At 42.5% G+C, this 13,649-nt stretch overlaps 1 protein-coding gene across 2 annotated transcripts in view; it reads right to left on the bottom strand.

Annotated features, from left to right (window-relative positions):
- Window positions 1–7,869: 7,869 nt before the first annotated feature.
- The window catches only part of OIP5 (Opa interacting protein 5), a 192,481-nt gene continuing 186,701 nt past the window's right edge, over window positions 7,870–13,649 (bottom strand). For both annotated transcript variants that reach the window (XM_073630643.1, XM_073630642.1), the window contains one exon: window positions 7,870–8,053. In XM_073630643.1, the coding sequence (XP_073486744.1) occupies window positions 7,976–8,053 (78 nt within the window). In that variant the 3' untranslated portion in view covers window positions 7,870–7,975. The remainder of the gene's footprint in view (window positions 8,054–13,649) is intronic.

Genomic DNA, 13,649 nt, shown 5'->3' with positions numbered 1-13,649 from the left:
CCAACTTACAAGCTGACCTCAATGGACTGTTTAATTGGGCAACTATGTGGCAAATGAGGTCTAATGTTGATAAATGTAATGTTATGCAATTGGGGGCTAAGAATATGCATGTATCATATATACTAAGGGGGAGTACAACTGGGGGGACCCATAGTGGAGAAGGATCTGGGGGTTTTGGTAGATCATAAGCTTAATAATAGCATGCAATGCCAAGCTGCGGTTTCCAAAGCGAGCAAAGTCCTTTCTTGTATTAAGAGAGGTATGGACTCCAGAGAGAGATATCATTTTGCCCCAGTATAAATCATTAGTAAGACCTCATCTACGCAGTTCAGTTTTGGGCACCAGTTCTCAGAAAGGATATCGGGGAACTGGAGAAAGTGCAGAGATGGGCAACCAAACTGATAAGAGGCATGGAGGAGCGCAACTATGATAGATTAGAGGAAATGAAGTTATTCTCTCTTGAGAGGAGGAGATTAAGGGGCATATGATCAACATGTACAAATTCATAAGGGGTTCATATAGAGAACTTGGTGTTGAATTATCCACTATAAGGTCATCCCAGAGGGACAAGGGGGTACTCTTTACGTCTAGAGGAGAAGAGATTTCATCTCCAAATACAGAAAGGTTTTTTCACAGTAAGAGCTGTGAAAATGTGGAATAGACTCCCTGCAGAGGTGGTTCTGGCCAGCTCAGTAGATTGCTTTAAAAAAGGCCTGGAGTCTTTCCAAAATGTACATATTACCCCAGATAATGTCTAGTTAGACGAAAAGCATCTCCACTGCTGCCATTATACATGTACCACAAGCGCGTGTTTATCTTCTTAAATGTGAGTTTTTTTACTTAATATCCAATATTTTTACGGAATCACGCTATGTAGCATTTTGTTCTCCTCTCCAACTATACAGTTGTATGCAAAAGTTTAGGAACCCCTGACAATTTCCATGATTGTCATTTATAAATATTTCGATGTTTGGATCAGCAATTTGTGATTGTAGATTTTGAGCAGTGTTTTGGGTCGTTGTCTTGTTGAAATATCCAGCCCCGGCGTAACTTCAACTTTGTGACTGAATCCTCAACATTATTCTCAAGAATCTGCTGAACTGGAACAAGAACTGTGCCTGTGGTCTTCCATTTCCTCACAGTGGACACTGACAGCTTATATCTCTGCGATAACTTCCCCTAAACCATAATGTAGAACAATCTTTGTTTTCAGGTCATTTGAGAGTTGTTTTGAGGCCCCCATGTTGCCACTCTTCAGAGGAGAGTCAAAGAGAACAACATCTTGCAATTGGCCACCTTGAATACCTTTACTCATGATTGGATGCACCTGTCTATGAAGTTCAAGGCTTAATGAGCTCACCAAACCAATTGTGCGTTCCACTTAATCCGTGCTAAGTAGTTACAGGTATTCAAATCAACAAAATGACAAGGGTGCCCAAATGTATGCACCTGTCTGATTTTGTTTTGATGCATATTACACAGTTTCTGTTAATCCAATAAACCTCATTTCACTACTGAAATATTACTGTGTCCTTCAGTTATTTGATAGATCAAAATGAAATTGCTGATCCAAACACCCAAATATTTATAAATGACAATCATGGAAATTGTCAGGGGGTTCCTAAACTTTTGCATACAACTGTATATTTGAATGCATGGGAGAATGTATCCATCTTTCTTCATGAATACCTACCTTGTAGGTCACTACCTTTGAGAACCCATGGGATTACCTGATTTATCTGTCAATGGTCGCCAGATCTGAAGCCTCCATCTTTGGTGTATGCCACCACAAGCCTGTTTGACTCATAGGGCGTATGCCCTTTTGGGTTCAAACATTCTGGTAAGCCTTCATCTAATTGGTGGTGGATCAACTACTTGTAAAACCCTCTTCACAAGTTATTTTTACTTTTGATCTCAAATGGACGTTATGAACACCTGGTTTCTATTCATTTAAATTTTTTGGACTAACTACACATTGCCAAAGTCATATGGATTTAAATCTCCACATACTCCCATGGCTTCCTTGGTTGGTAACCCGAACTTCACCCCAGGCTTTTGCCTGGTGGCCAAAGGTCTGCTACGCATCGCTGATTTTTACGATCATAGGGGTATTTTAGCGAAACAAACTCTCCAAGAAAAACAACACCTTCCAAATCCAGAGATCTTTCATTACTAAAAAATGCTAAACAGAGCTTGCCCCCACCTTGTTTAATTCTAAATACCAATATTATAATCCTCTGTGTTTATATCTCGATCATTACAGTAAAGTGAACCAGTTAATGCTTGATAACTCTGTCAATTAAATTATCAAAGGGTGAGATGGACAAATAAAGTGCATACATTATTAACTAAATGAACGAAGTCCAATAAGAGTGGTGAAATAGTCTAGTGATCTATAGAATTTTTAAAAGTGATAGATCTATCTCATAAAAGTGATATTTGTGCAAAACAAAGTATTTTCTTTAAAAAAAAAAAGGAAAAAAGTGCTGTTGTGCTCCAATGATATCTGTGCATCCACTTCATAGGGGGCTGTGAATACTTTGCATGCACAAGATACGTTGGACTCCTCTAACATATAGCAAATAGTCTACTGTGCTTGTAGGTCTTTAGGGGCACCTATCCCACTGTGGTATCCACTGGTTACCTCCAGTTATGACTCCAACGCTCCAGGACCAGAATGTGCAGGTGTGCGAGAGAAACTCCTTATGGTATAAAATCCTCAACACATTTTATTGAATACTGGCATCATAAATGGTAAAAATTGAATGTTCATATGTAACCCTACTGGACGTCACTGAATGCAAAAACAGCCCTAAAAACTTGTGTAGATAGTGGTCGCTGCCTATGGTATGGCGTGCGTTCCACTGTCTGGGTCGGTAGTGACAGTTAAGGGATTCAGCTTGATGCGTTTTGTCATCTATGGGCGGCGTTATCAAAAGCAGCTTTTGATGTCACCCATAGATGACAAAAAACGTCACTGCATTCAGTGATGTCCAGTTGGGTTACATATGACCATTCAATTTTTATGAATTTTTAACATTTATGATGCCAATATTCAATAAAATGTGTTGAGGATTTTATACCATGAGGAGTTTCTCTCTCCATATATCACACACCTGCATATTATGGTCCTGGAGCATTGGAGTCATAACTGGAGGTAACCAACACCATTGAGAGTAATCAGAGAATATCGCAGTGGGATAGGTGCCCCTAAAGACCTACAAGCACAGTAGACTATTTGCTATATGGTACTGGATTCCAAGGTATCTGGTGAGTGTGGAGTATTCACAGCCCCCCACGAGGCAGATGCACCAATATCATTGGAACATTGAGCACAACAGCACTTTTTTTTTTTTAAAGAGAATACTTTGTTTTGCACAGATATCACTTTTATGCACCATATATGTCACTTTAAAATTCTATAGATCATTAGACTATTTCAGCACTCTTATTGGACTTGGTTTACTTAGTTACTAATGTATGCACTTTGTTTCTCTCACCATTTGATAATTTAATTGACAGAGATATCAAGCATTAACTGGTTCACTTTACTGTAATGATCTAGATATAAACACTGTGAATTATAATATTGGTATTCAGCACAACAGAAAGGTGAGGCAAGAGCTGTTTAGCAATTTTTATTTCACTTTTGTTCCACTAGTGGGGACAGTACTGACAGCAGCGGCCCTATTACATCACCATATATCACCAGGGTCGTCTTGAATATTAATTGGACCCTGGGCAAAAATTTTCTTGGGAGCCCCCCATTCAATTTCGCTCTCCACCTGCTCTGAGACATACAATATATAGCAGCTGGACTCAAAATCAGTTTACTGTATCAGATCAGGGGGCAATTTTGATTGGTTGCCAGAGGTTACAGTATATCATTACCGCTTACTAGAGGTTACAGCATACATATGGCTCACTGATTAGTTACTAGAGGTTACAACACATGATTTCTGCTTGTTGATTGGTTGCTAGAGATTACTGTACAGTAATACTGCTCACTGATCGTTTGCTAGAGGTTACAGCACACCATCTCCTCCCTGCCTGCACAAAATGGACTGGGGTGGTAAAGGGACCCATCAATAGACAGAAAACTCCAAAGAATCCTAGAACTCCGGGGATCAGTGACAGTGCTGGGGGGGGGGGGGGGGGTGTGATCAATGGCAATGCTGATTTTTTTTTTACTGACTACCAATATAGAGGAGTTTCAACACTGGCCACCAATGGAATAGGGGTTTACACTGACCACTAATATAATAGAAGCAATCACAGTAACCACCAATATAAGGAGGGATTTACACTGACCACTAATGTAAGGGGAGCATTCACACTGGCCACTAGTGTGAATGAAAGGATTCTACACCAAGCCCCAATGTAATGAGATTTACACTGATCACCACTGTAACTGAGACAAGTAGCCTGCATTCACATGTGTGTGTTGGGAACACATGCAAAATCGCTTTCCTGACACCACAGAAATGTGGTGCCCTTGAGCAGATACACAGCAGTGCCTCTGCACCCCCAAACCTCCCCCATCCTCTCCACTCCAACCCCTCCCTTTAACTCTCCCTGCCTCCTCTGCTCATTTTTGCATCCACCTTCCTTACCTCCATACATCCCCTCCTTGCTCACCTGACCCCAAACTGTAATTCCTTCTCTGCCTACCTCTGCACACCCCACACTACTCCCCCCCACACCACCACCAATTTACTTACCTTTGCAGAACAGGCTGATGTTAGGCTTAATGACCACAGTTGCAGGCAGGACTTTCAAGCATGCCCCTCCCCAGTGGGCAGCATTCAGTTTAGGTGATGGTGGATATGACCTCAGGGGGGCATGATATTCATAAGAATGCCACCTTTTTTTACATATCAATGCTGCTATTTACATATAAATGCAGCAGCTATTTACATATGAAGGCTGGTTATTTCCATGTAAACACAGGGTCTGCAGGTGAGTCATCCGTACACAACAATAGGGCAGAGCTGGGCAGCATTAGTAGCAGCACTTCACACTCAGATATCAGGACACAGCACAGGACTAAAACTTCAAGGGACAAGGGAATTTAAACCAGGATAGCTGGCAAGTATGAAGCAGCTGTTTTGGGCCCCACAACAATGCAGCTGCCCCTTTTGCCCTGCCTTAAAGACAGCCCTGTATATCACCGAGGTGCAGGTGCCCTATATTTTATATATTTTTATTACTTTCAGATTGCACATTTCCTGCAGACTTTACAGTGCACATCAGATCTCACCACCTCTACCTCTAAGGAGTATTTGTGTAGGTAATTTGATAAATGCACTGGTCACATCTCCAATATTTACAAGATTTTGACTTCCAAGTCAGAAAAATTGTTTAATAAGTGGGAACAAGAATTGGGGGAGACATTTGAAGCAGATGAGTGGCTCAAGAGGACACAGTGTGCTTTAAAATTGTACATAAATACCTCATTGAGCGAAGAAAATTACAAAGTTTTAATGCGGTGGCATATGGTACCTGTGAAATTGGTGGCATACATCCCAGGGGCTACCTCCTCTTGTTTCTGAGGTTGTGATATAGAGGGAACAGTACTACATATTCGGATTTGTGTCTACAATTTTATTTACTCACTCACCCAGGTTAACCTACTAAAATCACCACAGCAAGCGTTGTTAGGACATCCGGTTGACGGGACACCAGGGCACTCAAGAAAACTCATAGCGTTTATTTTTACAGGATCTCTTATTCTCCACTCTCCCAGAACTATCAGGGAGATAGACGATTAGTGTTTTTCATAAGAAATGGGAATGGGGACTTCAGCCTTTGACCAGGCTGATTTGGTCCCCCCCCCCCCTTACATGGTTTTGGGAGGGGCATGGGGGAAACCTAAAATACAAATTGTTCTTCCATTTTATGATGGTTATTTTAAAGCATATTTTGATGTGGCCCGTTGAGAGACGATCAGTTTCAGGGGCACAAGTTAGACGTTTCCTGTATATTTTTCCTGCAATACCCATTGTACCATAATATATGTTTATGGAATTTTGCCATATTCCTTTGATGTTCACATGCTTTGAAAACTCCAATAAAAACATTGGAAAAGAGAATTTGTGAATTGGGGGAGAGGGTAGTGTTAGATGCACTAGCAGATAAAGATGGACTTGACTAACAAATTATACCAAACTCCACCATTGTAAGCACCCCTGCCAGTGTTAAATGGTTTGTCGCAAAGCTTTAACTGCCACTTTTTCTGGACAGCTTGGTCTGTTAATGAAAGTTAACAGACTTACTGGCTGGATCAACAGGTGAAAAAAAATCCTAAAAAAAGCAAACCTGAAACATAATAGTTTTTGGTTTTAATACCAAAGCAAAGTTCCACCCAAAAGTGGAACTTCCACTTTAAGGCCTCCTCCCTGGTTCCCATTTGTGAAACAGAGCTTTTTTTTTGGGGGGGGGGGGCAGAGCAAGTACCTGATTTTGACAGGTACCTGCTTCCACTTCCGTTCTGGCCTCCTTAGGCAATCGGAAGTTCTCCTTCCCAAAGTCTTCTGGGACACACGACAGGTCCTAGAAGTCTTCAGGACCAGTCACAGAGTGCAGCGCCGTAGGCACCCGGCTGTGAAGCCACAAGCTGTCACAGCCGGGTGCCCATAGTAGAGATGGCGGCGCCGCCGAGATAGGACACAGGGAGGACACGGCTGCGGTGAGTGCACCATCGGATCATGGGACAGGCGAGCGTGTTTATTAAAAGTTAGCAGCTTAAAGACCTAACGACTGGAACTCTGCTTTAAAGTTGAGCTCAATGTTGTGCCTTTTAACCCTTTCACTGCCATCAACATAAGAATTAAAGTGGATGTAAACCCACCACTAACCCAGTATAAAATAATGGCACAGTATTAATGTACATATACAAGCCTCCTGCATGTATCCCTACTTTGCAAGCGTCACCCCCTTCCGCAGTAAGAGCCCCGCAAAACTCTGGAATCAGTGGGTGGGTCTCTTGCTGGAACTCGGTGGGTGGAGTCGCGATTGTCACAAGACTCCCTGCCCACCTTTACACTGTCCTACTCTTTCTGCTCATGAATATCCTCCTCAGTCACCATGATCTTCTGCTGATCTTGAGGATCACACCCCATGATGAGTAACATACAGTCAAAACTCAGAAAAGGCACCACATGACTTCAGCATGCCCAATCATGTTGAGGTGCGGAGCAGCAAATCCTGCAAGAGCTGGAGAAGAAAGGAGGAGGGATGTGAAGCTGGAATCTATACTCTCTATATCTATCTATCTATATATATATATATATATATATATATGCTCTGCATGAGATAAAGAAATCAGAGGTCAGTCACAACAGTGAGGGATGTGAGGACACACATTTATCTGTGTATTGTTTTATCTTACTAAAAAAAACACAAGAGGAATGCTCAGAGCTGGATTAACTCTTTGCGGCAAGATTGGGCACAGATGACTTGACATCCTCTACTGTACCAGGTAGAAGTCTTCATTAAAGTTATTTTTTTCAGGTTTACATCCTCTTTAAAAATGTAGAAGCAGCACTAATATGTAAATAGATTCACAGTTGCTATAACAAAAAAAAAAACACAAATACAAAAAAGAAAACAAAAAACAACCCCCACCTAAAATATTCCCCTGCCCCCATACAAACATGTGCTAATGCACAAAAATGACTTATACACATGACCACGCACACAGGAGAGAACAATAATTTTAGGGCCATCATTAACCTAATTGTAAATTCTTTAGCTGTAAAGGCTTTCTGTGCATTTTATCGCGCATGCAAATAAAATCTAAGCCTTTAAAACACTGATTAGTCTTCTAATCCCATTTTGCTTTTTGTTACTTTGACACTTGCAATAAAACAATAGCCAAACATGTTTTAATTAGCAAATACACACATATATACATTAATAAACGATACAGACATTGATATTGAACAAAATTGACAGAACATTTAAATAACTCATATTAAGGTTGTTTGGGTGTCTTTGCTTTGCATATTAATGTGTCCACACGGCTGTACATCCTTACCAAGCTTTCTTTCAGCTGAAAATAAAACAAATAAATATTAGTAGAGTGAAGTTTCTTTTTTTCTTCATTAGCAATTATAATCAGTAGAGCTAAATTTACAAGCGTGGGTTGCAAGAGGTCATTAACACTGGTTAAGTTAAACAATACCTCTTCCATGTGGAGCATTCCACCACGCATGTGATGCAAAGCTTCCTGGTTGGCTGTTCTTGTCCTCACAAGCTTTATGGCTTGGTTAGCAAGACAACTCATCACTGGTCCAAAACAGGCCACAAAGCTGGTCAGGATTTTAGAGTCAAGTTATACACTGTGTGCACAATTAGTCAAATTGTATTTTTGAGGATTCATTTAAATTTTTGAACTACAGCACTCTTTGTCAATCCAAAATGTTAATAAACCTCAAATGTGAATATTTAAGAAAGTAAAAGTGAGGTTTTGGCTTCCTAAGGAGAATATCTATGTGTGCACAATTATTGGGCAACTATTAGTGTGCAGAATCATTATGCAACCAAATGAAAAACAACATTTTTCCAATCCAACTTGTTTATTTTCATCTGTAAGACCCCCTTTCACACGGGGCGGATCCATTGGATGGACTCCACTAGCTCAGCGGGGGATCGTTCTGTTGATCTCCGGCTGAGCAGACGGATGACAGGTCTGTCTCTGCTCACCGAGATGGACATGTCAGAGCCCCGCTCTCCTCTATGGGGAGACCAGATGAAAACGGGCCGCCTGTCCGTTTTCATCCGATCCCATCCGCTAGACAGATGGCAAACTAATCCCCATTTGTCTGGTTTCAGCGGATCTTGTCGGATCGGGTGGCAGGTGGGTGTCGGCGCACACATACTCCTGCCCATAGAAGTCAATAGGTGGCTCACTCGGATCTGCCTGAAAAACGGACAGGAGGATCCAATCATGTGAAAGGGGCCTTAACCACTTGCCGACCGCCTCACGCCTATATACGTGAGCAGAATGGCACGGGCAGGCACAATCACGTACCCATACGTGATTGCCTTCTCGCGGGCAGGGGGTCCGATCGGACCCCCCCGGTGCCAGCGGCGGTCGGCATTTGTCTGGGAGCGTTGAGAGGCGAGGGGGAGGCCATCCGATCGTGGCCCCCCTCCTTGCAATCGCTCCCAGCCAATGAGAAACATCCCCTGCCTGTGTATAGTACACAAAGGCAGAGGATGTGATGTCATCTCTCCTCGGCTCGGCAGTTTCCGTTCCGGCGCCGAGGAGAGAAGACTTCACAGGGAGTGAACACACACACACACACACAGTAGAACATGCCAGGCACACATAACACCCCCCGATCACCCCCCCCCATGTCACACTGACACCAAGCAGTATTTTTTTTTTTTTTTCTGATTACTGCATGGTGTCAGTTTGTGACAGTTACTGTGGTAGGGCAGTTAGTGTTAGCCCCCTGTAGGTCTAGGATACCCCCCTAACCCCCCCTAATAAAGTTTTAACCCCTTGATCACCCCCCATCACCAGTGTCGCTAAGCGATAATTTTTCTGATCGCTGTATTAGTGTCGCTGGTGACGCTAGTTAGGGACGTAAATATTTAGATTCGCCGTCAGCGTTTTATAGCGACAGGGACCCCCATATACTATCTAATAAATGTTTTAACCCCTTGATTGCCCCCTAGTTAACCCTTTCACCACTGATCACCGTATAAATGTTATGGGTGACGCTGGTTAGTTTGTTTATTTTTTATAGTGTCAGGCCACCTGCCGTTTATCACTAAATAAATGTTTAGCCCCCTGATCGCCCGGCGGTGATATGCGTCGCCCCAGGCAGCGTCAGATTAGCGCCAGTATCGCTAACACCCACGCACGAAGCATACGCCTCCCTTAGTGGTATAGTATCTGAACCCATCAATATCTGATTCGATCAGATCTATACTAGCATCCCCAGCAGTTTAGGGTTCCCAAAAACGCAGTGTTAGCGGGATCAGCCCAGATACCTGCTAGCACCTGCGTTTTGCCCCTCTGCCCGGCCCAGCCCAGCCCACCCAAATGCAGTATCAATCGATCACTGTCACTTACAAAACACTAAACGCATAACTGCAGCGTTTGCAGAGTCAGGCCTGATCCCTGCGATCGCTAACAGTTTTCTTGGTAGCGTTTTGGTGAACTGGCAAGCACCTGCCCCAGGCAGCGTCAGGTTAGTGCCAGTACCGCTAACACCCACGCACACAGCATACGCCTCCCTTAGTGGTGTAGTATCTGAACGGATCAATATCTGATCCGATCAGATCTATACCAGCGTCCCCAGCAGTTTAGGGTTCCCAAAAACGCAGTGTTAGCGGGATCAGCCCAGATACCTGCTAGCACCTGCGTTTTGCCCCTCCGCCCAGCCCAGCCAAGTGCAGTATCGATCGATCACTGACACTTACAAAACACTAAACGCATAACTGCAGCGTTCGCAGAGTCAGGCCTGATCCCTGCGATCGCTAACAGTTTTTTTGGTAGCGTTTTGGTGAACTGGCAAGCACCAGCTGCCTAGTACACCCTGGTTGTAGTCAAACCAGCACTGCAGTAACACTTGATGACGTGGCGAGTCCCATAAGTGCAGTTAAAGCTGGTGAGGTGGCAAGCACAAGTAGTGTCCCGCTGCCACCAAGAAGACAAACACAGGCCCGTCGTGCCCATAATGCCCTTCCTGCTGCATTCGCCAATCCTAATTGGGAACCCACCACTTCTGCAGCGCCCGTACTTCCCCCATTCACATCCCCAACCAAATGCAGTCGGCTGCATGAGAGGCATTTTCTTTATGTCCTCCTGAGTACCCCTACCCAGCGAACTCCCCAAAAAAGATGTTGTGTCTGCAGCAAGCGCGTATATAGGCGTGACACCCGCTATTATTGTCCCTCCTGTCCTGACAATCCTGGTTTTTGCATTGGTGAATGTTTTGAACGCTACCATTCACTAGTTGAGTATTAGCGTAGGGTACAGCATTCCACAGACTAGGCACACTTTCACAGGGTCTCCCAAGATGCCATCGCATTTTGAGAGACCCGAACCTGGAACCGGTTACAGTTATAAAAGTTACAGTTACAAATAAAAGTGTGTAAAAAAAAAAAAAAACACATACAAAAATATAAAATAAAAAAAAAAAGTTGTCGTTTTATTGTTCTCTCTCTCTCTATTGTTCTGCTCTTTTTTACTGTATTCTATTCTGCAATGTTTTATTGTTTTTATGTTTTATAATGTTTGCTTTTCTGGTATGCAATTTTTTATACTTTACCGTTTACTGTGCTTTATTGTTAACCATTTTTTTGTCTTCAGGTACGCCATTCACGACTTTGAGTGGTTATACCAGAATGATGCCTGCAGGTTTAGGTATCATCTTGGTATCATTCTTTTCAGCCAGCAGTTGGCTTTCATGTAAAAGCAATCCTAAGGGCTAATTAGCCTCTAGACTGCTTTTACCAGCAGTGGGAGGGAATGCCCCCCCACCGTCTTCCGTGTTTTTCTCTGGCTCTCCTGTCTCAACAGGGAACCTGAGAATGCAGCCGGTGATTCAGCCAGCTGACCATAGAGCTGGTCAGAGACCAGAGTGGCTCCAAACATCTCTATGGCCTAAGAAACCGGAAGCTACGAGCATTTTATGACTTAGATTTCGCCGGATGTAAACAGCGCCATTGGGAAATTGGGAAAGCATTTTATCACACCGATCTTGGTGTGGTCAGATGCTTTGAGGGCAGAGGAGAAATCTAGGGTCTAATAGACCCCAATTTTTTCAAAAAAGAGTACCTGTCACTACCTATTGCTATCATAGGGGATATTTACATTCCTTGAGATAACAATAAAAATGATTTTTTTAAAAAAATGAAAGGAACAGTTTAAAAATAAGATAAAAGCAAAAAAATAATAAAGAGAAAAAAAAAAAAAAAAAAAGCACCCCTGTCCCCCCTGCTCTCGCGCTAAGGCGAGCGCAAGCGTCGGTCTGGCGTCAAATGTAAACAGCAATTGCACCATGCATGTGAGGTATCACTGCGAAGGTCAGATCGAGTAATTTTAGCAGTAGACCTCCTCTGTAAATCTAAAGTGGTAACCTGTAAAGGCTTTTAAAGATGTATTTATTTTGTTGCCACTGCACGTTTGTTCGCAATTGTAAAGCATGTCATGTTTGGTATCCATGTACTCGGCCTAAGATCATCTTTTTTATTTCATCAAACATTTGGGCACTATAGTGTGTTTTAGTGCATTAAAATTAAAAAAAGTGTGTTTTTTTTCCCCAAAAAATGCATTTGAAAAATCGCTGCGCAAATACCGTGTGAAAAAAAAAAAATGAAACACCCACCATTTTAATCTGTAGGGCATTTGCTTTAAAAAAATATATAATGTTTGGGGTTCAAAGTAATTTTCTTGCAAAAAAAAAATAATTTTTTCATGTAATTAAAAAGTGTCAGAAAGGGCTTTGTCTTCAAGTGGTTAGAAGAGTGGGTGATGTGTGACATAAGCTTCTAAATGTTGTGCATAAAATGCCAGGACAGTTCAAACCCCCCCCCCAAATGACCCCATTTTGGAAAGTAGACACCCCAAGCTATTTTCTGAGAGGCATGTCAAGTCCATGGAATATTTTATATTGTGACACAAGTTGCGGGAAAGAGACAATTTCTTTTTTTTTTTTTTTGCACAAAGTTGTCACTAAATGATATATTGCTCAAACATGCCGTGGGAATATGTGAAATTACACCCCAAAATACATTCTGTTGCTTCTCCTGAGTATGGGGATACCACATGTGTGGGACTTTTTGGGAGCCTAGCCGCGCACGGGACCCCGAAAACCAAGCACTGCCTTCAGGCTTTCTAAGGGCATAAATTTTTGATTTCACTCTTCACTGCCTATCACAGTTTCGGAGGCCATGGAATGCCCAGGTGGCAAAAAAAAACCCCAAATGACCCCATTTTGGAAAGTAGACACCCCAAGCTATTTGCTGAGCGGTATAGTGAGTATTTTGCAGACCTCACTTTTTGTCACAAAGTTTTGAAATTTGAAAAAAGAAAAAAAAAAAAAAAAAAAAAAAAAAAAAAAGTTTTCTTGTCTTTCTTCATTTCCAAAAACAAATGAGAGCTGCAAAATACTCACCATGCCTCTCAGCAAATAGCTTGGGGTGTCTACTTTCCAAAATGGGGTCATTTGGGGGGGGGTTTGTGCCACCTGGGCATTCCATGGCCTCCGAAACGGTGATAGGCAGTGAAGAGTGAAATCAAAAATTTACACCCTTAGAAATCCTGAAGGCGGTGATTGGTTTTCGGGGCCCCGTACACGGCTAGGCTCCTAAAAAGTCCCACACATGTGGTATCCCATACTCAGGAGAAGCAGCTAAATGTATTTTGGGGTGCAATTCCACATATGCCCATGGCCTGTGTGAGCAATATATCATTTAGTGACAACTTTGTGCAAAAAAACAAAAAAAAAAATTTGTCACTTTCCCGCAACTTGTGTCAATATATAAAATATTCCATGGACTCAACATGCCTCAAAAGCAAATAGCTTGGGGTGTCTACTTTCCAAAATGGGGTCATTTGGGGGGGGGGTTTTATCTGGGCATTTTATGGCCTTCAAAACTGTGATAGGTAGTGAGGAGTAAAATCAAAA

This window comes from Aquarana catesbeiana, linkage group LG05 (genome assembly GCF_042186555.1).
Source record: "Aquarana catesbeiana isolate 2022-GZ linkage group LG05, ASM4218655v1, whole genome shotgun sequence".
In the NCBI taxonomy this organism is placed as follows: Eukaryota; Metazoa; Chordata; class Amphibia; order Anura; family Ranidae; genus Aquarana; species Aquarana catesbeiana.
The sequence above is the reverse complement of the archived record's forward strand: the minus strand, read 5'-3'. Positions and strand labels throughout refer to the sequence as shown.